The sequence below is a fragment of the Arvicola amphibius genome, chromosome 4 (genome assembly GCF_903992535.2).
Source record: "Arvicola amphibius chromosome 4, mArvAmp1.2, whole genome shotgun sequence".
Taxonomy (NCBI): Eukaryota; Metazoa; Chordata; class Mammalia; order Rodentia; family Cricetidae; genus Arvicola; species Arvicola amphibius.
The window spans coordinates 99,993,347-100,021,241 of NC_052050.1; the positions used below are offsets into that span (position 1 = coordinate 99,993,347).

Sequence of the window (27,895 nt, forward strand, 5' to 3'; positions counted from 1 at the left end):
ATGGAATCACACTACAAGGTTTGAATCCTAGCTCTTGTCATTTGCTAGGGAAATTATGTAACTTCTCTTTGGACACTTAAGTCTGTAAGTATTGACAGCAGCCCTTGCTTATTGTAGGAACTTGGACTGCAGCAGTGTTCTGTAGAGACATACAAACATGTGTTACACTCAGAGTAACAGTAGACTCCAGGGTAGAAAGCCTCCACAAGAGGGGAGGGTAGGAGGAGACTAAGAGTTATGCAGGTAGCTTTGATAGTACATTTTATAGTGATCTTGAGGTTTTAGGAGTTGCTTTAAATACCATTAAACTTCTGTTTAATGACCTAATTTTTTGTTTAAACCTGTTGTTCCTGCTGTTAATCCCAAAACTAGAAGGAGAAAGGTCACTGACCCAAACCATCATGGCCAAATTAATTAAACCAAGCTGTTTTGTTCATGTACACAGGCCACCTCTCCCTAAGGTGGGGTTCCAGAGGCTCGCCCTGGATGTGAGGAAGACAAGGTTTTTATAGCTCGGGGGAGGGGAGCTTCCAGGTGGGAGATTTGGTGGGCACAGTAGGCTGGGCTACAGGAGCAAGGTGGTCTTAAGGTAGTCACAACAGCAGGTGACAAATAATTGCTTGAACAAAGCATGGTTGCTGTGTCCTGGAACAGGCAGTACAGAACCTTTTTTAGTTAAGCCCAATCCTTGAGAAACAAAGATTTAATTATAAAGAGGAATGAGCTTAGTTTGTCTTTCCTATAAGATGGCTTTAAGCCCAAGATGGAGGCAGGCTGGTCCATTACTATCTTCTTTAGGTAGTTCTCATGGCTTTGTGTAACCAGGCCTCTCAGACACCATCTTCTAGAAGTTTAGTGTAACTAGATGCCGTGCTTACTGAGTATCAGTGGCTAGTATAGTTGAGGTACCCTAGGCCAAGCTTTCATGGGCCCAGGAGAACAGAGTTTTGTAGGTGTTTCTTATTGTGGTGTTTTGATGCCTGTGAATTAACAAATGCACTTAACAGGTTCCTTGGTTTTGTTTTGAGTAATTATCCTTTGAATGGTGCTGTCTGGGGCTGCTGGTTGTTTATTCTGACATCCAGCAGGCATAATTGCTTTGACTTGCGCACATTAATTACTGCAGTCACTGGAAGCTGTAGGAGAAGCACTTGCTGCCACCTACTCCATGATTTACATCTTCCCTGAGCTTTCAAAGGAAACTGCAGGGTGGCCAGCAGGCGGATCAGGGCTGGCAGCCTGGACTCCTGTAGAGGAAATGCTGTGGATTTCTCTCCTCCTCTGTGGCTACTTGCCAGGCCTTCCAGTCCTGACCACCATCATTTCTTGGCTGGTTGACTGCAATGGCTGCCTTCTAGAAGGTCACATGGCCCCTGTGTCTTCCTCACACCATTCCTTGGGTGCTCTCGGTCCTTGCCCTGGCTCAGGGATATTCATGACTTGTGCCTGGTTCTAGTCTCTCCAGCTTCCTGGGGCTTTCCCAGCCCTTCCCTCTGGTCTAGTCTTGGGTCTGGCAGCCTGCCTGGAACACTTAAAAATGCAGGTTTCCAGGCTCTGCTCCCTTGTTCTGAATCAAACTTGCATTTTCACAGCCACGCAGGTGACTTACGTGCACCCTGTCCTTCATCCTGATTCTGGAAGCAGGAGTCTTAAACCTTCTTCAGGTTTGTCAGCTTTCAGAACAGCCCTGTAGACCCTCTATAAAACATTCCACCCCCCTGCACCCTCCTTCTTATCCCCCCTTCATTTTTATAAGGTGTGGTGTGGTCTGGAACTCCGCTACCTGTTTGCTGACCTGTAAGGTTACAGCTCTTTTGTGAATCCCACCTCTGTGAGGATGGGGGAACCCATTCTGTCCTGTGCCCCTACATTATGTGTCTGACGATGCTCAGCACCAGCGTGAAGTCCAGAGAAGTGGTTGTTTGAAGAATTGTGCCCGCTGTGCCAATCCTCAGAGCTTCTTGAGTTTTGCTATTTAGGGAAGTGAAGTGAGGTGCAGAGAGGGCCTCCGCTGTGCTCAGCTGGACGTAAATAGGTCTTTGACCTCCACTTTAACGAAGGGTGGAGATCAGAGAAAGTTAATTACCTTGGGCAAGCTATTTGAATTCTGAAAGTCTTACCTCTGTTTCCTATATTCCGCTCCTAGGCTCAGCATCAGGAGTAAAAATGCCTCATAGGATTACCATGTGGATAAAGTGAATGAATGCACATAAAGTTGCATGGATCAGTTTAAATTTAGGTAATTAGGCTGGCGCTGTAACTTGTGCTTAGCGGCAATGAAAGACCCCCCAGTGTACGGAGACGCTCACTCAAGTCTCGGGATAACACGACCCCCCTAGTAACTCATGAGAGACTGTCCTTGCTGCCATCACACGAGGTTTACTGACAGGTACCAGTGCACTGGGGCTGAAACTCATAACCCACGCAGGGGATTAGTTCGACCCCGAGTAGCTGGGAGAAGGGGTATTTAAGGGAAGAAATCACAACCCAGTAATCCAAAGGGGGAGGGCATCATTGGAAAATTCCAAAAATACCAGTGATCATTGAAAATTCTGAAAATACCAGTGATAATCACAAGGGTGTAACTCCCTGTTTTTCAAAATTATTCTCAAGATTACAATCTAACTTTATCTTCAGCTAGTTCCTGAAACAGAGTCAGTGAAGTGGCTAATCTTAGATTTTTGGCTCTTCTCTTCCTGCTAGAGGGGTCTGGTTTTATCCAGGTCTTTCAGTAATGTGCTCACCTGGCATCTGAGATCCTAGGTTCAATCTAGCTACTGCCTTCCCCAATTCTTCATAGTTTCAGAGGGTCAGAGGCCTCTGGGCGGGGCTTAGCTGGTCCCTCTGGCCAGGCTCATGTGAGGTTAACCACAGTGTTGGTTGGAGTTCTAGTCACTACTCAAGCCTTGATGGGGCTATACGGTGTGTTTCCAGGCTTACTCACGAAGCTGCCAGGCGGCCTCTTTTCTGCTCTGTGGCTTCTCACATGCTGGCTGGGAATAAGAGATGGGAACCTTTTAGAGAAAGAGACTGTTGTAGTCTTCTTGTAATTGATCCCAGAAGTGACACGTGACTGCCACTAGAGGGAGTGAAGAAGTCCAGTTCACCCCCAGGAAGCAAATATTACAGTTGTTAACAGGGTGAGACATTTATGAACCACTTGAATTATCACTTGACAGCCAGTGAGTGACAAGTGAAAACAGGGGGTTGGGGTGGGGGAGCTGTTGTCACTGTCATTGCTAAGTGTCGGAGAGCAGGAGCTAAGGTTGCTGTCACGGTTAAGCTAAGGGTCCGAGAACTGGTAAGAACAGGAGCTGAGGTCGCTGTCACTGTTTGAGAGCTGGTCAGACCAGGAGCTGAGATTAATCTCCAGGATGGCTGGCATTAATGCACTTCAGTGCCACTGGTAGTCAAGTGTTAATATATTATAATCGTAATATAGATTATGCAGCGAGCAGAATATGCATTCTAAATAGCTTCTCTGACTACAAGGTAAGGCCTTCCTTATGATGGACACGATAGCTCAGGGAGTAGCTGGTGGTGTCCAGTGTCGGTGTGTGCCCTCACACATCCACAAACACACAAGTAAACAAGTAAATGTTATAAAAAATTTAAATTATTCAGTTTTTAAAAATTCTTTGCTAATTAGTTGTTCAAACTATGAGAATTGTTTTACTGGGATAGTGATATGTGAAGTTTAAGAGAAGAAAGAAAAAGCAGAAAAGGCATCTTTGAAATGAGCCAGGTTTCTGTGACTGTCACAAAACCCTGAGACAGTCAGCAAAAAAGAGCAAAAGGTGTTCGGTCTCACAGTTCTGTTAGGCTTTAGTCCGTGATTTATTGGCTGCTTTTGAATCTGTAGTGAGGAAGCATTCTCTGGTGGGGCAAAGTCGGTCACTGTAGGGCCAGGAGAAGAGAAAGAGGACAGATGGGCTGCCAGGTCCCACTGTCTCCTTCAAGGGCACTCAGCTAGTGATGAAGACCTTCTGCTAGGTCAATGGGTCTCAGTTGTGGATCTCTACCCCTTGGGGGTTGAATGAACCTTTTACAGGAGTTGCATATCATATATTTACATTATAATTCATAACTGTAGTAAATTACAGTTATGAAGTAGTGGTTAAATAATTTTGGGGTTGGGGACACCACACATGAGGAACTATATTAAAGGGTCCCAACGTTAGGATGGTTGAGAACCACTGCCCTAGATGCTAATTTCCACTACCACTCAATAGAGCCAGGCCTGTGGAGGACATCAGTGATAAGAACTCTTTTGAAAATTGCCACTATCCCCGAGTCCCAAATACTTACCTGACTTCTTTTACTGGCACAGCCTATCTGACTGCTGTGGTCACTGAAGTCTCTGTCTCTCTTCAGAGACACACTATGAGCTGGGTGAGTGGTTCCAGTACTCAAGGCTAGTTACAATAATGAAGATGGTCTCATCATACACTGTGTTCCTAGTGGGTATCTGGGTGTGATGGCATCTGCCCTGTAAGGCTATGTAAGGTGTACCCACTGGGAAAAATTGGGCCAAGGCTGTGCAGAGCCTCTTGCTGTCTTCTAACTTTCTGCAAATCTTTAGCTATTTCAAAATAAAAATTTAAAACAATAACTCAGAATTTGGTTGTTCCCAGGGATCAGTAGCCAGTGCCTCCCTGGCCAGCACACCAGACCTTTATTCTTTAAAAAGAAAAAAAGTATGAACACATTCTCGCTTGAGGTTTTTCAGGCCCCACAGGTGTGAAAGTGTTAATTTCCCACCAGGGCAAAGCCAGCTGGGTTAAACTGGCAGCTGCCAAAGATATCCATCCAGTGAGCTGATATGTTCACCATGGCAATTCCTAAGCACCTGGTGCTTCTTGGCTTTGACCCTTATATTCTCTGTCCCCAAAGGGAAGTGCTGTCTTTATAGACTGCATTGTGGTGCGGGGCACTGTAAACAGACAGCTAAGCATGTGTGTAGCATTACACTAAGGAACCTATTTCTGTCAATAGTCTGAGCTAGTGCTTGCTGTGGTACAGTTGAAGAAAACAGCATGGTTGCAGAAAGTGCACACTGTGGTCCTGCACCATATGCTGGACTCTGTAGGAGTGTGCGTGGTTTGTGGTGGTTAGCTGTGCATGCTGTAGGGCATGGCAGTGCACACCAGGTTTGCCGTTTTCCCTGGAGCGGGGAGAGCTGGAGAAAATGACAAAGAACATGATTTCCTTCTAGCCAAAAATGTTAAGGGAACATGTGTTTTTCTTCCATAAAACATTTTTGTTTGCACATGCCCTGAGTGTGACAGGAGAGAGGAGAGTGTTGATGGGCTTTCTTTCAAGGTGCTGTGTTTTCAGCTAAGTGCCCCTTCTTAAATGTGTTCTAACTGTTGGAATATTTTGCAGTGAGTCTTTATTTGTATAGTCATAGAAGAAATCCAGTTTGAGACCTTTTTATTGTGAAGACAGAACATTTCAGTGTGTTTAACAATACACTGGAGACCTGGGGTGGGAAGTGAAAGGGAGAAATAGAATGTGGGCAAGGAGCCTCTTGTGGTGTAGCTGGTGAGAGACTAAATCTTGGTCTCTAGAACGACACAGGAAAATCTGTCTTGGAGACAGAGAGACCTGGGGCTTACTGGTGACCTTGGCCATGTGATCTTGTTTAGAGACATTATCTGTCAAAACTCCTCTCTTAGCGAACTGGGAGACTGCGACAGGTCCAGGTCCATCATGAGTTTTCCACAAATGGTGGGTGGAAGAAAGTACATGCATGTGGCTCAGTGAGCTTGTGTGGGTCCAAATTATGTGATCTATGTGATAGATAAAATGGATGAATGCATGCATGTGTGATTTGGTGCGCTGACATGTTCAAGGACCAAGCTATATATAAGGTTGATGGTAATGAAATGTCAGTTTCTTTTTCTGGAGTCTCATGTCACATGACCAGCCAGTGTACCTGGGGAATGGATTTGGGAAGTGGGGTGTGGTTGTAGCCCAGTGTGTGTCTGTGTTCCATTGTAAGATGTATGATCTTATGTGGGGTTGGGGATGGATTTGGTCATGGTTTCCCCCCTGGTGTCCCAGTTGCCCCATCTACAAAGTAGGAGTTGTGCTAGTTCCTGGGATTATGTCTAAACACTTAGCATTAGGCAAGTCATGCAACACACAGTACCTGGTGCAGGTGAACTGTGTGTAGTGTGTGCCTGCCATTGGAGAAAACACTATCAGGGGCCTGACCTAGGATGGCACCTGGCAGGCTGGTGGGTTCACATAGCATATGCTTGCATTCCAAGTCTGTAGGCACAGTTGGCATTCACCAACATTCCCAAAAGAAAGCCCCAGAAGTATGACCCGTCATTTTCAGTGCTGTGATACAGGACAGCACATTAGCATTGATAAGACACAGCTGTGTCTTTTCCTCACACAGATCCCTCCCCTGCTTAGGGTGGAAAGTGTCAGTTTTTAAATTTGTTTTTTTTTAAACATTCTTATACCTGCAGAGAAAACGAGGTGCTCAAAGTCCAGCTGAAGAAATATGTAGGAGCTGTCCAGATGCTGAAAAGAGAAGGTCAAACAGCTGAAGGTGAGGCGGAGCTGAGCATGGGGGAGGGGCTGACTGTTGGATGGGCAGGCTCCAGGAGTGGATGAACACATATTCCACTGAGGTAGAAGAATGGTGGGTTCCAGAAAACAGAATTAGACAGAAAACCCTGCTGTGTATCTTTGCTAAGTGAAAACTAGGGCTCACTAGACTTAGCAACAGTTGTATGATTTGGGCACTTTTATGGACTTTAGGTGGATTATTGTGAGCCTTATGGAACGGCTGATTCACAGGAGACCAGGGATGTAAGCAGCAGAGAGTAGGCAGGGTGAAGAACCAGACCTCCCGGGACTTAGAGTTGCCGGGCTGTAATCAGACCCCTCTTGTAGTTTTTTAACGTCCCTATCAGTTTTCTCATATGTAAAATGGGGTAGTTGGCAGTACCTGCTTTGTGAGGCACTAGGTATAGCAGTGTAAGGACTGGCACAGGACAGGTACTGGGTAACGTAAATGGTACAGCTCTGATGGAAACGCATCCTGGCAGTCGGGAGCCAAGGAATACCACAAAGTCACAACACACAACAAACATCACACATGAGATTTATTGGGAGGGAAAAAAAAAACAGGAGGGTGGCTGCCTCTGTTCGGGCGAGAAACAGCAGAGAACTGAGCAGAACATAGGGTTTATATTGGGTTTCTTGCAGGGAGGGGGGAGTTTCCAGGTGACATGGGATTGGAGGAATTATGTGGCCTGATCTTGGCAAGCTCAGGGATTGGGGGAGTGTTTTTTTTTTGTAGGGTGGGGCCCAGCTACTCTTCTACTATAGCATTGGGAATGGCCCTTAAAGCCATTAGGGCCATTAAAGAAGTCTGGGAGCAGGACCTGAATGGAAACTTGCCTTGAGATTTACAAAGTTTACACAAGGAGTATCTGCCCATGGCAGGGACAGGCTTCCCTGCCAATTGAGTTGATGTGAATAGCCAATAGGTAATGCTTGGCTGTTGGTATTATTTAATATTTTAACTTAGACAGTTTTATGCATATGTGCAATGTGTTGGGATCGTATTCACTCTTGCTCCCCTCTCTTACCCTCTCACTCCTGAAAACCCCTGTCTTTCCTGCGAGTATCCTTCTATGTTTATGGAACCACAGCATTTGCATATGGAAGCCAGAGGCCAACCTCTATGGTTTTTATTATTAGAGTCATGGTATCTCACTGAACCTGGGTTACAAGCATATATCATGGTGCCAGGTTTTTTTGACACAGTTGCTGGGGATGTCACATGCGTTCATGGCAAGCACTTTTCCAGCTGCACCAATGCCCCAGCCCCTGGCCTTGCTTTTAGAAACCACAGCACTCTGAGATGCATTCTGAGCCAGGAGTTTTGGAGCACTTTCCCCAAACGCACAAGCAGAGCCTGTGGTGTACAGATTGCAGCAGAAGTTCCATTTCTTCCACCGCAGCCCAAGTGCTCTGAAGCAGAGCTGGTGTAAGCCGTTTCAGCATGCACGTGTGGTCACCCTTGCTGACTTGCAATCAGATGACAAGTAGCGGCAGCCGCTTTCCGCACTCTCCTACACCGTGTACCTGGGCGTCCTCTCGCATGGCGGGTGTTCAGGGCACACCTCAGCCGCTCTGTTGCTGCTTATGGCATCCTGTGGTTCTCTCCTTTTAGCCACAATTATCCAGGAGCACCAGCCACAGTGTGCCAGCACCATAAAGAGAGCCTTACACTCAAAACTACGGCCAAAGGTTTGTTAGTTCAAAGCTAATCTGAGCTGCATAGTGAGACACTGTTCCCAGCCTCCAGTCTTTTCCATTGATTTTGGCATTGCAAATTACACACGTGTAGGTACGTAATGAATACTCACGTGGTACTCCATAAGCGTGTGTGTTGATGTGTTTGTTTTAAAAGGCAGTGCTTTCCAAAGCTGCATAGCAGCTTTCTTCCCAAGCTCTGATCCTCCTCCTGAGAGGTCAGGACTTCCTGCTCTATCCCTGCTCTCCACCTCTTCACTGCCTGGCCCTGGTAGGCTCTTGGAACCTGGAGGAAGGCTGCTTTGCCATCGGATTCACGATGGCCCCTGGCTTCTGGTATCAGGGATGGACACAGCAATGCCTGAATTCCTGAGTTATAGAAGGGAACTGAGAACACATTTTCATAGCGTGAGCATAAAGTATCTTTTAATCTTTGTCAACACTGACTTAGACAGCTGTGAGCTCACTAGAGGGAAGAGACTGGGAATCTTTTTAGCTCCCTGAGGTTTGAAGCTGGCAGTAGTCCTCAGGGCTCTCCCGGGACTTTCACCTTTGTCCTTACATTCTTGGTATAGACACATTCCTCCATGTTTTAAAAATAAACAGCATAAAATTAACTTTTAAAATATAGTGTTAACAACCTTTAAATTTACAGGTACAAATCAAAGTTTCCACTCTCCTCCTGTTTCTGTGAAGAAGGAATGTGGAATAGAATTTGGGGTGCCCTTCTCACTTGTTAGGAAGGCTTTGGTGGCTCCACTGACACTGCATTTCCTAGCCGGGGCAGAGGTCTGTGAAAGCTTGTCCCTGCCTTTGCTTCAGCTCTTGTTCCAATGTCACCTTTGTGTTCATCCTGCATTGTTACAGCTGTGGTAGAAGTGCCACCATACCCCCCAGGAACCAGATTGCCAATTAGGCATAATGCCAACTCTGTGGTTAAGGGGGTCTTGCCTACTCTGCAGGGAACCAGTGTCAAAGTTTCATGTATGACTAGAAAGCAGGCGTTGACTCCCCATGTTTTTGATTTCCCCTCTGGCATATAGCTCAAGTCCTGAGTCCAGAAGTATGTATGACCCGGGAGCTGGGGCTGCTTTTGATTTTCCCTCTGGCATGTTGCTCAAGTCCTGAGTCCAGATGTATGTATGGCCCGGGAGCTGGGGCTGCTTTTGATTTCACCTCTGGCATGTTGCTCAAGTCCTGAGTCCAGATGTATGTATGGCCCAGGAGCTGGGGCCATGCTCTGTGAGGACGTGCCCCGTGAGCTTGAGGATCTGAGCTCGATGCCTAGACCCTGACTTATAGAGCTGTATGACTTACAGAGCTGGTTGTGGTGGCATACACTTGAAATCCAGCCATGGTGAAATGCAAGGCAGAGACAAGGGGATTCCTCAGTCTTATTAGCCAGCCTGACTAGCTAACTTGGTAATCTCTAGGGCAGTGAGAAGTTCTTAGGTCAAATATCGATAGATGGTTAACCCTCAGCCAGCGTCTTCCCTGGTGCTGTTGTCATTCTGTACCCATAGAAACCAAAGCCCCAAAGGTGGATGCATGTGTACACACACACACACACACACACACACACACACACACACACACACACACCAGGGTTCTACAGTGATACACACTGACTGTGTGTGTGTGTGTATGCAGGGATTATTTTAGGAAACTGGCTCATGTGGTTGTGGAAGTCCTTCAGCTCCATCATCTGTAATGTGTCCTGCAGACTAGACACCTGGGAAGAGTTGATATCACAGCTTGACTCCGAATCCTCTGATACATCTTTTCCATGGACCTTCTCTTTTCTTCCACCTTAAGGCCTTCGACTGGGTAAAATCCGGCTATACTATACAGGCTGACAAAGACATTTACAGTTGACATTTAGATTAGTATTTGATCAAATATCTGCATACCATGTTCCAGGTTCCAGCCATATTGTCAGTCACCATTGAGACATAAAAACAACCATCATTGCCACTGTCCAGAAAGTAGGAATCAAGATTTCTGCCTGTAGCTGGTGGTGGTGGTGCACACCTTTAATCCCAGCACTTGGGAGACAGAGTCAGGTGGATCTCTGTAAGTTTGAGGCCAGCCTGGTCTACAGAACAAGTCTCAGGACAGCCAGTGCTACACAGAGAAACCCTGTCTTGAAAAACAAAAACAAAACAAAGATTCCTGCTCTAACCTACTAGGTTCAGCACTTATTCTTTTTCTCCAAGTTTGATCTCCCAGATGGCTTCTAGATCATGAGATGTATGGATCCCCAGCCTGAGTGTTGTGTGCTGAGCTCGCTGAAGTGCTGGTCTGGACGTACAGTCTCTGCTTGGATAGGCTGTTCTGCTGTTTCACCTTACTACTCAACTTTGTTCCGAGAAAACGACATGAAAGGGGGTGGGCATCCTCTTTCTGGATAGCCTGAACTAGTTGTGTGCTGGCTGTCTAGTGGGAAACATGGTAGGGGACCTCCTGGAGCAGACATCAGACCCTTCAGCTCAACACTTCTTAGCATGCTGTTTGTGCAGACATGCTTGCTATGGGTGTTGGTGAGTGTAGAGTAGTCATGCCCTTTCCCCCTCCCTTCTCTTCCCTTGGTAAAGAGATACCACTGGGGAGGGAACCTGGAGAAGTCATGATCCTTGAGAAAGGGCAAGACAGGCTGAGGACTGTGGCTTGAATCTCTGCATTGGTTGCATTTAATGGCTGTGTTCTTGCTGGAAGTTATTTCAAAGTTTCTGATATTAATTTGGGGACTGAAGATAATAACAGTGACTTTCTGGACTTGCGTGCATGGAACAAGTGATGGGACACGTCAAATAGCAGACAATGTAGAAGGAGCGGCAGGCTGTTCCTGCCACCGGCCGCTGGCTAGCTTTACACCCGAAATAATTACATGGAAACTGTATTCTTTTAAACACTGCCTGGCCCATAGTTTCAGCCTCTTATTGGCTAATTCTCACATCTTCCTTTAACCCATATTTAGTAATCTGTGTAGCACCACGAGGTGTGGCTTACCAGGAGAGATCTTAACCTGCGTCCATCTCGGAGAGGAGAAGCATGGAGACTCACTATGGCGACTGCCTGAAGCGTCTCCCCAACTCTGCTTCCTTGTTCCCACAATTCTGTTCTCTCTACTCCGCTTACCTAATTTTCTGTCTCTTAAAGGGCCAAGGCAGTTTTCTTTATTAATTAACCAATGAAAGTAACATAGACAGATAACTCTCCTCCATCAGACAATTTTCATTATAAATAGGGTTGGTGATGTTTTGAAGATCCAAGTTGAGGGTCAAGACAAATTAGCAGACACCTGTCAATTAGTTTGTAAAAGGTGAGCGATTATGGTGATAATTGTATAGTAAACCTCTCTGAAAGCTTTGCAGCCATTATCCTGATAAAATAGTATCTGGGTGAGGAAATAGCTTTCTGTCTTGTAAATAAAACCTGGGAAAGTGGTTCTAGTGCCTGCCTGAAGTGTTGAAGTCCTAGCAGCTGCCATGGATCAGAGAATATCCACAGACAGACAGACAGACAGACAGACACACACACACAGAGAAACAGAGAGACAAAGAGACAGAGACAGACAGACAGACACACACACAGAGACAGACAGAGAGAGAGAGAGAGAGACAGAGACAGAAAGACAGAGAGAAAGGGGTGATACTATATTGTAATCGCCCATGCCGATGGTGAATCTGGGTTCAACTGATCCTTTTGCCTTAGCCTCCAAGTGGCACATCCACTTAAAGGGTTGATATATGTGTGCACCCTGCTTTATTGTTAAACCTTTTGTTATTACTTTGTGTATAGGTATGGGGTGGTGCCATGGCATGTGTGGAGGTCAGAGCACAGTTTTGTAGAGTCAGGTATCCCCTTTGTGTATAGGTGTGGGGTGTGTGCCATAACATGTGGAGGTCAGAGCACAGTTTTGTAGAGTCAGGTATCCCCTTTCGTCTTCATGTGGGTTCCAAGGATTGAGCTCTAGTTGCCAGGCTTGCTCAGCAAGTGTCCTTACCTGCTAACCCACATCACCTGCCATCCACCTTAGTTTTTGAGAAAGGCTCTCATTGAAATAGAGCTTATTTGGTTAGACTGGCTGACAAGCAAGCCCTGGGGAGCCTCCTGCTCCGGCTTCCTCAGTGCTGGAATTACAAGTGTGTGCATTTTACTGAATTCTGTTCCCAGACATCAAAGGTGATTTTTTTTCTTTTAAGATTGAATTTATTGGAAAGGCCTAGAGAGTAATAATATAGCTAATACTCTCCGTATTCACCTCTGAGGGTTAACACCTTTATATTTTTTCATATATATTTCAGATTTTATTAAAAAGGATTTATTATAGTTAGATTTTGGCTGCTATGATAAAACATTGCCCAAAAACCACTTGGTGAAGAAATGGTTGATTTGGCTCACACTTTCATGTCCATCACTGAGTGAAGTCGGAGCAAGAAGTCAAGTGGGAACCTGCAGGCGGGAGATGAAAGAGAGACCATGCATGGAACAGTGCTGCTTCCTAGCTCACTTTTCATGACTTTCTTATATAATCCAGGATTACCTGCTGCAGGAGCTGGGCCTCCCATATTAATCAGCCTTTAAGAAAAAGCTGTGCAATAGTGGTGCACACCTTTAATCCCAGCACTGGGGAGGCAGAGGCAGGCAGATCTCTGTGAGTCCGAGGATAGCTTGGTCTACAGAGCGATTCAATGATAACTAGGGATATATAGAGAAACCCCGTCTTGAGCTCCCTCCTCCCCACAAAAAGAAAAGAAAATGCCCCGCAGACATACCTGCGGGCAATCTAGTGGAGGTACTTCTGTTGAGGGTTCTTCTTCCCAGGTGACTCCAGTTCGTGTCAAGTTGACACAAACTTACTGTCACCGAATTGAAAATTCAAAGTGTCATGAAAAATGCCCTCTGGGTTGTACCAACAGATGTGCCAGGCCAACTCTGGCCCACCTCAGATGCTGTATATCCCTTACTTAACACTGGGACCTGGTGAAGTAGGAGAGGGTGTTTGGCTGGGAGCTTTACCCCACACCCTGGCATCCATATATACAAGGAGTCTAAAAATGTTTAGTTAAAAGCATCTCCTCAGCCCCTAACATCCTTATCCAAAAAAGTCTGGAATGTTTAGCTAGGGGCTTCACCTCAGTTCCTGGCATAAACTCCCTCCCCTGGGAATTGCCTCAGTATAAACTCCACCTCCAAGAAAGCCCTCCTAATGGTAACCCCTCCCTAGGGAAGGTCAAGACCACTCCCACAGGTTATTTAAACTGCCCTTCCCCCAGAGAATGAATATGTGGTCTCCCCTTTTTTTCTCTCTGATGGTCTCCCTGTTTCCCATGGTCTTTTGCTTCTCTGTTTTACTCTCCGTGTTTTTCTGGGGAGGGGGGCACCCAGGAGTGCTGGCAGCCATTAAACTTGGACATCTTCTAATCTGGTCTGATTTGGTCTGTTTGGGATTATTTGCATCGGTGGAGATATTTGTCGCTTAAGGAAAAATACTTAACAGAGGGCAGTTAGGATGTGGTCAAGTCAGGTTCACGTGGGATGGGAGTAGCCCCATAGCAACACACTGACTGGGCTGAGTACAGGCAATGTTAGGGCTCAGAAACAAAGGGACAGATTCTGTCAGGGAAGGGATGGATGGCAGCAGGTCCTCAATTGACTCTGCAGTGGGTGTGCTCAGCATTTTTGTTAGGAGGTTAGATGTTTGCTGGAGGGATGTGTGCAGGATTCTCTCGATCTCATTGTCATAGCATGCCCTCCATTGGCTTTGGGATACCATGTTGGGTTGGACGAGGCTTGGCTGTGTCAAAAGGAAAACTGAAACCACAGTAGCTCCCATAGTTTTTCTCTTGCATGAGCTCTCTGGAAGTAGCTTGGGCTAGTGTGGATATTTTCTGGCCACAGGCACTCAAGCTGCATCTCTTCTTATTCTTGATGCATGTCTTTTACTCTTTATGACTGCCTCATGGCACCTGTCAGATGGCTGCGGCTCTGCCATCACATCCATATTCCTGGCAGGTGGAAGAAAGAGATGGAAAGGCCAGCTGGCATCCTTGCCTCTGGTGGGTTTGGGATGTCTGATAGAAGTTGTTTGCGAGGGGTAGGGCCTTGCTCCAAGCCACTTTTTGTGCCATCACGTCAGGGAAAATTTTCAGCAAAGACTCATGGTCATAGTTGCAGAGGAATCCAGCCCCTACTTTCAGAAGTGACCTACCTAAGTGTCCTGGTGACCTGGGAGAGGGTGATATTTTATTTTCTGTATTGAATTCAGCCCCAGCAGGACGCTTTCCTCTCTCAAACCATAGCAGAAACAGTTGCCTGGAAATACCCGGGATCCATTGGGTTTTGCTCCTTTTTGTGGTTTGTAAGAAACAAAGGTCCTTCTTTAGAATGCTCACCCCCTCCATATTTGCCAGTTTGACTGGTGTCTGCAGCCTGCCAGTCAGCCTCTCCCTGGCTTGTTTGTTAAATGCCACTTTGGTTTTGAAACACCACTCTGCTTTAGTTTCTGATTACAGCTTTCCTGAGGAAACTGGTCATTTTGCTGTGCTTGAGGGGTAGACAGACTCCTGTGCCCCAGCAGAGTGGCCTGTCTGACTGCTTTCCTCGGGAAGACTGGAGACTGTTACCTGAAGAGATGCAGCGGTCCCTGGCTCCCTTACTGCCAGCTTGTGCTCTTATCCCTGTCCTCTGCACTTGAGCTCCACAGCCCACAACCTTCTTCCTGTCTGGCACCCCTGTCCTCCAGGCAGATGGTCCCTCCCCAGCAGGTGCTCCCTGCTGTGTCTCTGTTGCCATTTTCTCCAGTTTTTCATTCTCAGAAGTTTGGTCTTACTGCCCAGTTGATACATAATTTTTAAAAAATTTATATGTGTGTGCCTGCCTATGTGCATCACGTGTATGCATGACATCAGCCTCCCTGGAACTGCAGTTATTGGCAGTTGTGAGCCACTGTGTAGGTGCTGGGAACCAAACCCAAGTCCTCTGTGAGAGCACAGAGTGCTTTTCTTGCTTTCCCCCTAAATTAATTAATATCTCTCCCCCCTCTCTCATATTACATCATGACCATGATTTCACCCCTTCCTCCCCCACCAACTGCTTCTCCAAATCCAGTTCTCTTCCTTTTCCTTTAGAAAAGGGCAGGCTTCCCAGGGGTATCAACCAAACATGGCATGTCAAGTTATAGTAAAACTAGGCATATCCCCTCAGATTAAGGCTGGACTAGGCAACCCAGTAGTAGGAAAAGGATCCCAAAAGCAGGCAAAAGGGTCATAGTTAGAGAGCTCCTGCTCCACTGTTATGAGTCTGTAATTCTTTTTCTTTGATTAATCCTTGTGTAGTTTGGTATCAGGGTGATTGTGGCCTCACAAAATGAATTTGACAATGCTCCTTCTGTTTCTATGTTTTGGAATAATTTGAAGAGTATTAGTATTAGCTCTTTTTTGAAATCCTGGTAGAATTCTGCACTAAACCACCTGTCCCTGGACCTTTGTTGATTGGGTTACTTTTAATGACTGCTTCTGTTTCCATAGGGTTTTTTAAATAGGTCTATTTAATTAATTTATTTGATCTTGATTAAATATTTTTTCTCGTCCCGGTGGCCATTCAGTAAAGAGTTGTTCAGTTTCCATGAGTTTGTAGGCTTTTTGTTGTTGAAATCCAGCTTTAATCTGTGGTTGTCTGATAGGATGTAGAGGGTTACTTCAATTTTCTTGTCCCTATTGAGACTTGCTTTAACATTTTTTTGACTGATGTATGTGTTTCTTCTATTGTATCTTTAATACTTGAGATTCTTTCTTCCATCTCTTGTATTCTGTTGGTGATATTTGTATCCGTAGTTCCTGTTTATTTACCTAGATTTTCCATTTCCAGAATTCCCTGTTTGTGTTTTCTTTATTGCTTCTATTTCTATTTTTAGGTCTTGAACAGTTTTATTTATTTCCTTCAACTGTTTATTTTTTTCTTGGATTTCTTTAAAGGATTTGTATTTGTCCTCCATTGTTTTCTGTGTTTCTTCCTTGATTTCTTTAAGGGATTTGTTTGTTTCCTCTTTAAGAGTCTCTATTATCATTTTTATAAAGCTGGTTTAAAGTCATTTTCCTGTGTTCTCAGATGTCCTGAAATATTCAGGGATGACTGTAGCGCGATAGTTAAGCTCTGGTGGTGGCATATTGTCCTGGCTGTTCTTGTGTTCTTACACTGGGGTTTAGGCATCTGGGTCTGGGGTGATCATAGGTCTAGATGCTGATTTCTGGGTTTGTCTTTGTTGGATAAGTGGTTTGTTCCTTGGTTTCTGTTTCTGGTCTGGTCTTCTTGCTGGAGGGGCCTGCAGTTGAGTAGAAGGTCCTCACCCAAGTTGGGGATTGAACTTCTGATCGCTGGCTGCCTCTGGTGGAACAGGGGCATCCAGTGCACAGAGCACTCTTAGCCACTGAGCATCTCTCTGGGGCCTGCACAGTGATGTGTTAACATTCTTGTTTGTTTTTCTTCTTGACATAGTCAAGAAACATTTGCCAAGATGGAAATAGAGTCTGGCCTGTTGGTATTGGTTAGATTGTTGTTGTTGTTGTTGTTGTTGTCAGGGATTGAGTCCAGGTCTTGCAAGTACTCTACCACTGAGTGCAGCCCCTGACTTGGTTTGGCCTCTTCCTGTACGAGTGCCTGTGGGGACTTCGCTGGGATTTGGGGAGGGAACATGAGTGCACATTGACTAAAGAGCATTTTAAAGGGGTCAGTGTGAAGCAAGCCCTGTCCTCCAGGATCTTTGCTAGGTCTACACTGTCAATATTCCTGCCTTGTGCTGCCTGTTCTGGTCTTTGGGTCCTTGGCCGGGACGCAGAAGCTGCTGAAGGTAGAGCCAATGTGAACAGTGAGCCAGCCTGTGCTCAAGTCTTCTTCTTGCCTTGTGTGTATGCTTTAGGTTATGTTTTCTTATCAAATGTCTGCCCAAGTGTACAAGTACACTTGGGTGTTAGAGCTGGGTTCTAGGCAGACACCCAGCTGGGAAGTGGGAAGTGAGTGTACTGGTGTCTGCCCATGGCCCGAGTGACAGACAAGATGAGGGACATGCTGTTTGTTAGCACTGACCGCACTTGCTCCAGGCATTCCAGGCCTGGCTGGAGCCAAGCTTCCTTAGCTCCCCATTTCCTTATTTCCATTTTTTGTTGATTCTTTCCTATAGCATCATAGGGATCCAGTCTCTCTAAAACTCCTCCAGATGAGGTCAGGCCTGGCACACATTGCCTTGAATTATTCTTGCCTGCATTGTATATTGGGATTGCCTCATTTTAACACTGTTAGCAGCATGTGGCTTCCATTTCTGGGTAGTTAGGAGGACCCAGTGCTGCTGGGTGGCCTTGCCTCTCCTTTTGGCTGCCACCTGTATAAAATGAAGGATTCAGAGGAGACAGCAGAGGGATGCTTACCTGTGAGCCAAAAGCTGCCTCCTGGACTTCTGTGCCTTTGTCATGACAAAATCAGTTCGTGATTTCTTTCCTTGTTGGAAAATACAAACAAAACCAAATCCACAAAGCTAATGTTTTATAGAAAATGAACAAAAATGTCATCTCTGGTGGCATACATTCATGACCCCAGCAGTGGGAAGGCCAAGGCAGGAAGAGCTTGAGTTTGAAGCCAACTTAGAATCTTGGGCTACTGAGTGAGTTCCTGGATAGTCAGGGATACACAGTGAGACCCTGTCACAAACAACGGCAGCAGGAGCACTGGGAAGAAAGAAGAGACACACAAAGGATAAGGGAACAACTCTTTACCTTTCCAGCTTTCTTACTCGTTTGGAAGGCAGCTTGAAGATCTGGCTATGGCTTTGTGCTGTACCAGTTCTCTGGAGTAAATGTTCTCTGCCTGTGGCCACTCCCTTCTTGATAAGTAGAATTTTTATGTGGGTATGAAGAAAGCTGATAGTACAACAACTCAACAAATAGTTGATAGGTATTTTAATATTGAAGTCAGGTTGTGGTATATAAGATATGAAGGCTAATAATGTCAAGTGTCTGCTAGCCACCAGAGAGACATGTGGCAGACAGTCCCAGCAGATGAAGGGAAGGGTGGTGGCATGCTGACCGCTTCATTCATTATGTAGCCCCGGCTGGAAAGGTTGTAGCATGAGCGTTGAGGCTGTTGAGCCTGTGAGTTTGGTGCAGAAAGTTCTAATGCTGCCTTTCACTAGCAGTGTGTTCTTGGGCTCATTACCCAGCATGCCCCACATAACTACCCACCCCTGCCCCATGCTGTTTCATTTGCAATTGCTTCTAAGCTAAGACTTCAAGTTCATGTTTGTTTATCTGTCTTACTTTGTATCTTAGGATGGCTTAAAAACTACCATCCTCTTGCCTCAGAATTCCCCTAGGGATTACAGGTATGTGTCTCACCCTCAAAAGTTCTGTGGTTTGCCCATGGCATTGTCATATAGTCACTTCGCTACACGGATGTCCAGGAAGTAGCACCTGTGTTTTATGTCACCTGCCTTGGTGTACAACCCCACGGAAGGAAGAACAGCTGTATGGAAATACTGGTCATCTCTGCCATGGGCCTCAGCGACCACTGTGCTGATGGTGAGTTCCATGAGCAGTGCTGTGGCTTTGATGGAGACAACAAGAATGGGGTCATTTCTGATAGAAAGTCAGTCTCCATTCAGTACTGTGGGACTTTCAGGTGACTGGCTCACTGGGGAACAAGAGGTGTCCTTCTCTTTGTGCTTAGTGACCAGCTGTCCTTGTCCTTGTCTAGTGTGCATTAGTGTCGCATAGGGTTGGACTGACCTTGGCTTATGTCTTGTTTATCAGTGGTCTGATGAAACTCTTCAGGCCCAGGGCCTGCTGTTGTGTCATTTGGAAGGGATACAGACTCAGCCTATGCTATCCCACCCCATCTCCTCCCTTCTCCCTATAAAACCTGATGCTAACTGCCAGCTCAGTTAACAGTGGGCCACAGACCTGGGGAACAAGTATTAAACGACCCTGCCTATGTTGTTGGCTTGTCTTCAGGAAGACAGAATGGAATTTATTGTAATATGATGATGCACATCACCTATCTCTCCCAGTGCTGCCTCTTAGGTAACCAGAACCGAATGATGCATGTAAACGTATTCAGACCTCATGCCTTAATCACATGCATGCCTGCTCTGCATTCCCCCAATGTGATCCATTGACCAGCTTGGCTTTTTATATAAACGTATGCAAACCTCATGTCCTAATCACATGCATGCCTGCTCTGTGTTTCCTCAATGTGATCCAGTGACCAGCTTGGCTTTGGACAGGCAGCCTTGCTTAATAAATCCAGGTTTTTAAAATGTATTTTGTGTGTTCGCTTGCATGTATGTCTGTAGCACATGCACTCACGATGCTCATAGAGGCTGGAAGAGGGTGTTGATTTCCCTGGCACGAGAGTTTTGAGTGGTCAGCCAATATCTGGGTGCTGGAATTTGAACTGGGGTCCTCTAAAGAGCAGTGAGGGCTCTTAGTCACTGAACTGTTTCTCCGTTCCTTCCCCTTCTGTTTGGACATGCCCATACCCATTTGTTGTATCACTGATACCCGTTTTCATGGGACAGTCATAGAGCTGAATAGCTCCAGCAGAGACCAGGGGGCCCTCACACTCCAAAATAGTTATCACCTGACATTTGGAGGGAGTTAGAGGCCCCACACCTGCCTTGCCTTTCCAGGTAATATTGTCACTCAACAGAACTTCTCTGGGTCATTCTTTCTGTGTCAGATTATTGGAATCACCATAGGTATACTGTCTGTTCACAGCTCATTCTCTGCAGGTGCCGGTGGGGGTGAGCACTGCAGAGTGCCGACTGGCAGGCAGGGGTCAGCAGCAAACCTCTGTGCTTCCTACAGAGACAGACCTTCCTTGGAAGTGGGTGTCACTTGTATCCACATCTTGATCATCCCTCCACCAGCACTCACAGACCTACCACCCCACCTGCCAGCTTGCACTCTGCTTCCTTGGCTTTGGCCCAGACCAGACATGAGAACTGTGGTTCTCCTATAAGAAAGGTCTATCGAGGCCTGCAGTTTTATTATAGTAATAACTTCCCCAACTTTAGCAGACAGTTGAAACCAGCTGATAGCAACGAGGACGTGTGGTGTTTCTGGAACCAAAGAGCCTGGGGTGCAGATATGATTGGGTGTGTGTGCCAGGAGAGCCAGCACTGTATATATTCATTCTTTTTCCAGACCAGGTGTTTCCTGTTCAGGCAGGAGAGGCAGGTACAGTCACGTAGAAGCCCTGGAACTTAGGGCTTGCATGGGCTCTGCGGTGGCAGGAGCAGAGGTGACTGAGCTGAGGTGGACAGAAAGACGGGTCAGAAGAAATGGCCCAATTCAACTTCCATGTTGCTTCCTCTCCAGTGCCATGGAACCCTGCATCTTAGGTTGCTTCCGAGCACGCAAGAAACGGAATTCTACCTTTAAAGGGACGGTGACTTTTAGGCACCTAAAATATTTTTCTTTTCTTTCTGTTTTTTTTTTTTTTTTTGAAATTTCTGACATTGTTTGAATTTAATGATTCATATTACGAATTATTCATGAAAATGATCTTTTAAGCGTCTTATAATAGCTGAAATTATCCTTCATTAGATACTGACAGTTCCTGTGATGGGTGTAATTATAAAAAATATTCTTAGGCTAGCTATATTCTGCCGTGTTAAAATTACGCAAATGAGCAAGGGACAGGAATAGCAGCTGAGTAGGATGGTCAGGTTTCATGGGAAAAGGGGGGGGGCACTGCAGGCTTTCTAAAAATGAATAAATATGTGCTTGTGTGCACAGCAGGCCTGCCTCCCGGACAGTCTGCCTTGCTGCTCAGCCACTTTTCCCTGGCAGGGAGCAAAGGAACACCAGCGACTGACTTATGTGTCGCTCTTGCCCATATATGAATCGTGGGATGGAGAAAGTTTTTTTCCCCCTTTAGTTTTGTTCACTCAGCATTTTCTGCGAGGCACACTGTAGTAATCTCAGATATTTGTAGAGAATGGCAGTCTTGTCGCTAACACAGATAGCGTTGTGTAAGGAAGGGAGAGATAGAGCAGGAAGTGGGGTCCTGGGGCTGGGGCTGGGGCAGCCACCTGAGTTAATGGGACCACAGCACAGCTAGGCTCAGGTTCGAGGCTCATGGGGACCACCTGATTTCTTGGATTTTATCTTGGTACCTTCTCTAAGGTTCTATATATCTTTGTCCTTGAACTTGTGACCCTCCTGTCTCAATCTCCTGGTTATCTGAGATTCTAGGCATGTCACTATGCCTGGCTTAGGTTCACTTTTTTGCTTTTCAGAATTGGAGATGATGTCAGGACCACACATGTACTGGGCGAGCATTGGCCACAGACTCAACCCTAGCCATCTTTGCACTTTTATTTTGGGGCAAGTTTCACAAAGTTGTCTAGGTTGGTCTCAGACTTGTTCTATAGTCCAGGCTGATTTTTTTTTTAAAGATTTATTTATTATATACACAGTTTTCATCCTCCATGTATGCCTGCAGGCCGGAAGAGGGCACCAGATCTCATTACAGATGGCTGTGAGCCACCATGTGGTTGCTGGGATTTGAACTCAGGACCTCTGGAAGAGCAGTCAGTGCTCTTAACCTCTGAGCCATCTCTCCAGCCCTCCAGGCTGATTTTTAACTTGAAATCCTGCCTTAGTTTCCCGAATAGCTTAGATGACAAATCTGTCCTACTGTGCCTGGACTTTTCTTGGTATCACTGTGGGGAATGCAGAAGAGAGAAGGGAGTGCCCATCCAACTCATTGTGGTGTCATGCTGCCAGTTCTTTGCTTGTCCATGCTCTATCCATTGTTCCACCACTCAGTTCCATACAGGTCTTCACATGCTATGCCTCTCCTTAAAGCCCCGAGAAGAGGTGAGCTAGTTACTGCAGGTGCTACCTCTGGCCCTGCACTCTCAGATCCACTCACTGGCAATGTTGGGAGTCAGCTCTCCCATCTTCCCAGTTTTGACCTGAACCATTTAATAAAACCTTTTAATAAATAGAGAGACCAATGAAAACAATGGAGACTTAATGTTTCAGCATGCCAGCTGCCAGGCTCAGCTCTAAGAAGCATATGCTTATTTAAGCTTCATGTTTGTCCTGAATTGCTAGGTGTGATGATGATCTTCATTCATCCAAGGAGGAAACAGAATTTAGTTAAAGTCACACAGCAGATCAGGAAGTGAGACAATAGTGTCAAGTTTCTTGGGGGCTGGTGCTAGATGGTGTGGGGGAAGTGCTTTGTTTGCCCTTCAAAAGAGTGCTCAAACCTTCAGGTCCAGGGTTTCCACAAAATCACAGCCCAAGAGTACAAGCTTCTCCTTCGTTAGTACATTCATTCGTTTGTTGGTTCATTATTCTTTCCTCCCTTCCTTCTTTCAGACAGGGTCTTGTGGACCCCAGGTTGACTCCAAACTTCCTTCGTAGCAGAAGATGACCTGGAATTCTTATCTGCATCTCCTATATGCACTGCTATACCTGTTTCATGCAGTGCTAGGGATCAAAATTAAGAGATTCATGTACGTTAGGCAGGTGTCTGCCAGTTGAGCTACATCTGCAGCCCGTTTGTTATTTATTTGGACTCTGTCCTCTTTGTCTTAAGTGCAGGACATGTAGGTGAATTCTGCACTGCCTTATGACGTGTCATGAGCTTGCGGTAGATCACAGTTCCCTGATCTGTGTGATTTTTCTTGCAGAGGGTGCACGAACCTCACTATGTCTCCAGATGACACCGTGTCATCATGTGATCTCTGTTATACCTGGGGATCAAAGACCAGAGGTTGGCAAACATTTTTCCCAAAGGTCCAGGCATTAGGAGTTTAGGCTTTCCATTGGTTTCTGCTTCTTCTGCGTTCTTTCTCCTGTTTCCCTACTCATCTGCCTTCTCCTATCCCTTGCTCTCTTAATATGTACAAAGCCATGTGTAGCTCCAGACTGGATTTGCACCTGTAGTATATGGTATCTCAAGCCATGTTACAGTCAATTGTTACTATTAAGCTGTTGCTTTTAGAAAAAAAAAAAAAACTTCCGTGGGAGTTGTTTCAGTCAGTGAAGTGCCTGCTTTATGAGCTCAGGTCTTGATTTCAGTCCCCCAAATCCATGTGGAGAAAGCTAGTGATATACATGTGCCTGTCATCCTGGCCTAGGAAGGCTGATTCAGGCAGGTTCCTGGGACTTGCTGACTAGTTCCAGGCCAATGAGAGGTTCCATCTAAAATTCACCTAAGGAAGGAGAGTTGAAATTGTACCCTTGCCTCCACATGCATGTATGTGCATACATACACTCATCCATGCACTGCTCACACATGTACCTGTACACATGTGAAGGAAGGGTTAAAGCCTGGCTGTCCTTGTTGTGCTTGAGTTTTGTTCAGTTCAGTTAGTGTGTCTTCTTAATTCGTGTGTATTCACCTGGAGGTCTCTCCTGTTTGCTGCTTACTCCACCCCATTCTTCTGTTCTTGGTGTGCTCCTCTGGAACCTTTACAGACAGCACCATATCAGGGTGGCTGTGTTAGTCGTCTCCCTCTAGTAATACCGCAGTAAGAAAGATGCCTGCAGGAAGAAAGAGCCCTTTGCTCACGGTTTCAGAGGTTTTAGTCTGAGGTCAGTTGACTCTTTCATGTTGTGCTTCAGTGGGGTAGACCATCAGAGTATGGGGCACATAGTGAAGGACCCCACTTATGTCAGAGCAGTCAGGAAGCAGGAGGAAATAACAGGGTCTCAGTCATATCTCGAGAATGTTCCTCCATGACCTGACTTCTACTATCCCTTGCCCTGTGAGGACTCTGTCACCTCCTAGAAGAATGGCCATCTGCGGTCCAGTGCCTTTCACCCGAGGGTTGTTGACTTTCCGGTGCTTTCTTCCGTAATTTGCAGAAAGACCATGTGACAGTGTGGCAACTGGTCTGGGCTTTTATGTTGAGCTGATAGTGACTTGGGGTGGCCCCTCCTAGCTTCCTATGCTGGTGGAGAGGAATAGGGCTGGTTGCCCAGATCTGGTTGAAGTCTTATGATTGGTAGAATGCTGTCTTCTTATAGATGCTTGACCAGCCTTTTCAGGCCACTGATTGTCCTTGCTGGTTTCAGGTGTCAACTTGATGCAGCCTAGAGTCATCTGAAGGTTTTCCAATTGAGGGGTTGCTTAGATCAGTTTGGCCTGTGCACATATCTCCGAGAGCCTGTGTTGATTAATGATTGATGTGGAAGTGCTCCACTGCCTGTCACTGGTGCCGTCCTTAGGCGGAGGTCCTGAGCTGTATAAGAAAACTAGCTAAGTGTGAGTCAGGGAGTGAGCTGACAAGCAGTGTCCTTCCATGGTTCTGTTTGAGGTCCTGCTCCTTACCTCAGTGATAGACTGTGACCTGGAAGTGTAAGTCATGGTGGTTATTACAGCAGCAGGAAGCAAACTAGAGCCAAGTTGTAGAGATCCTCTTCTCTTTGAGAGCACAAAACCTATGGCTCTGCAGGTGGTGAGCAGTGTTTGCCACACGCTTCCTCAGTGTGATGAGGCAAGGGTGAGGAGGTCCTCCTCACCTGCTGCCCTGGTCTTATCATGCCCTTTTGCTTACTCTTCACTGTGGCTCAGCACTTCCAGTCAAGGGTTGCTGGCATCCACACCATAGTGCTTTCTTGTGTTGCCTCACAGTTCTGAGAGGCCCAGCAGCTGCTAAGGCTCTGACTGGGCCTCACACTGCACTCCAGAGCTTTTACCTCTGACCAGGAAAGCAGCTCCTTCCTTCACCCAGCACCCCATGCCGCAGCTTCAGAGAAATCGTTCTTCTGGAATTTGAGTACATGTGGCAAGTGTACCCTCTCTGGTTCCCTCCCTTTCTTCCTTCTGTCTTCTTTCCTTCTCGTTATGGTCCAGGCCCCATTCTGATGCAGGAAGCAGACCTGAGGCCCAGTGTCTACCCCTGAAGCTCACAGATGGGTAGAGAGTTGCACAGCAGGGTGCAGTCTTTGTGATTTAGGCAGATGTTTGTGAGTCCACATAGCAAGCACCAGGCCAGTTAGAGCTACATAATAAGACCTTGTCAAAAACTGCCCTATGCAGCAGCAGAAAGGCACTGGGCTTGGCTCTGAGTGAGAATCACACTGGCATCTAGGTCAGCACAGGTGTGAGCTGCAGGACCCAGGCAGTTTGGGAAGTTGAGGCCTTTTTGAGCTATTTGGAAGATTTAAGATGTTGATAAAGAAATTTGTTTTGTTTCTGAACTCATCAAATCTTTGTCCTATGTTAAAAAATTAGATCTATTAAGTCAGGCATGGTGGTACATGCTTTTAATTCTAGCTGTATCAAGATAGAGGCAGGGGGGATATCTGTGAGTTCAAGGCCAGCTTCATAGCGAGTTCTAGGTCAGCCAGACTGTCTGAAGACAAAACAAACTGCATTATTTTGTGGGGTGGGGACCAATCCCAATTTGCTGTACTGCCCTTGCTGTAGATAGTGTAGTGGTAGTCATTTGCATGTGTTAGTGAAGAAGCACTCTTGCCCCTTAACTAACCTGGAGATGGATAGAGGAGTCAGGCTCTGGTTTTGCCCTGCAAAACTTTCCAGTCTCCAGCTAGCCTCTCTTTTGGGTATTCTATAGGAATACATCTAAAGACTCAGTGGCTCCCTTGTATACCACTAATTTCTCTACCATCCCACTTACTCCTTGCAATTAATTCCAGTGATAACAATCAATCAATCAATCAGTCAATCAACCAATCAACCAATCTCTCCATCTCTTGCTTATACATTATCTGAAGAACAGTCTTGTTCAGCATTGAGGACACCTCAAAGTGTTATACATGCTTGAGGTTAATGTGCAGCCACCAAGATTGGTGTAGAATAGGTGGAATCCAAAATGCCTGGGAGTTTGGTAGCCAGAGGCCCGGAGGTGAGGCGTATGCTGCCAGGAGCATGACTCACTGCAGTAGGAGTATGTGCTCATGATTTTTTAATGGCTGCCTGGAAATGAATGTGTGCTACTAAGGTAAACTCTTTAAAACTTGACATGTTTTGTAATTCTGTGAGTTCAAAAAGGAGAGAGAGAGAGAAGAGCACAAGGGCTGTGTGAGTGACAGGCAGCAACCCTGGGGCTTACTGGGTCTGCATGGAGCCACACAGTGGTGTTTACTCTAGAAAGGGGCTTAGAAGCGGGCATACACCTGTGTTCCTAGCACTTGGGAGGCTGAATTGGAAAAATTGGAGGTTGGAGGCTTGCCAGAGCTGCACAGTGAGACCCTGTTGGTTTGGGGGACTGGTTCAGGAAGTTGAATGTGCAGATTGTGCCTCTGGTTTGGGCATTGTGTTTTAACATTGAGGACTCCCGCCAGTGGATTGTGTCTTCAGGTAGCAGAGTCTGACTGTTGTCCTTAGTTCAGAGCAGAGTTCAGTGTGTCTGAGAAGGTTACCTACCCTTCGGAGATGCTTAGGTGTACTGGGATGGGACACTAGGACTCTGGGGTTCTCTGCTTTGTGGTTTTGTTCAAGCATATATCCTTCTCATAACTTTGCCTTCTGGGAGCCATCAGTGGGTGCTATTCTTTTTTATTTCTTGAATTTTTTCTGCTGTCTTGCAAAGCTAAGAGGTCAGGCGATGACCCCATCATTGTCCATTCTGTGCTGCACATCCCTCACCTTTCAGGACATTTCCTCACTGTCCTGGTGCTTGCTGCCCCACCAAATGATTTCCAGCTTGGCAGCAGTGAACCAACCCACAGAGGGTGGACGGTGCCACTTGCTATGTTGCTCACACATGTAAAAATGACCAACTTAATTCAGTTAGCATTTGTCAAGTGGCCTTTCTGTGTTAGGTCCTGGGATCTGAGAGAAAAAGTAAATTCTCTTGCTACATGCTGTTCATGGTGAGGGTTTTGGACCATCAGCGTCAGCAGGCTGTCTGGGAACCTATTACACTTACAGTTGCTTGGGTCCCACCCTGCGTTCTGAGTGAGTTGTAGTGGAAGTGTAAGAGGCACGGAATACTTGAAGTTTCTTTCAGCAGGGTTAAGAGAGATGTGACTGCTTCTGCTTCCTCCTGGGTTCATGCAGGCATTATTAACCAATCAGGATACCTTTCCCAGAGTCCCTGTTTAAGCTTGCAGACTTTTCTTAGCATAGTGTTCCAGGTGATGGCTCACGTGGAGTATAGTACTGGATGGCTCGAGATCAAGGTCAGTCAGTGTCAACCTCTGCCATCAGCATCCTGGTTGCTCTGATTCCAATACCACAACATCCTCAGTCCCACTCCTCTGCAATAGTGTTTTAATGCAAATATGGCCATGCCTATTCCTTTCTTAAACCCCGTTAGTGGCCCCCTGTTGCTTTCCAAATAAAATCCAAACTTGCAAGATTGTACTGGGCTTGTCTCCTGCTCACCATAATGGCCCTGTCTATGTCTCTTTTTTGACCTTGCCTCCTTTCTGTTTGCATTACCTCATTTCAATTCTGGGAGCATGCCATGCTTTTCCTACCCTTGGACTGGACAGATCTAAGTCCTTGTCTCCCCATCATCCTTGGGAGAGAGCTTGGAGCACAGAAATTTGATCTGGGATTGGAAGATAACTCAGCTGAAAAAAAATGCTTGTCTTTCAAATACAAAGGTCTAAGTTCAATCTCT

At 46.1% G+C, this 27,895-nt stretch overlaps 1 protein-coding gene across 4 annotated transcripts in view; it reads left to right on the forward strand.

Moving 5' to 3' along the window:
• Snx29 (sorting nexin 29) overlaps positions 1–27,895 on the forward strand; it is a 428,110-nt gene that overhangs the window by 172,354 nt on the left and 227,861 nt on the right. For all 4 annotated transcript variants that reach the window (XR_005285098.1, XM_038327322.1, XM_038327324.1 and 1 more), the window contains one exon: positions 6,483–6,565. Coding sequence is in view for 3 of the 4 variants with exons in the window: in XM_038327322.1 (XP_038183250.1) it covers positions 6,483–6,565 (83 nt within the window). In the remaining variant the exon portion in view is untranslated. The remainder of the gene's footprint in view (positions 1–6,482; positions 6,566–27,895) is intronic.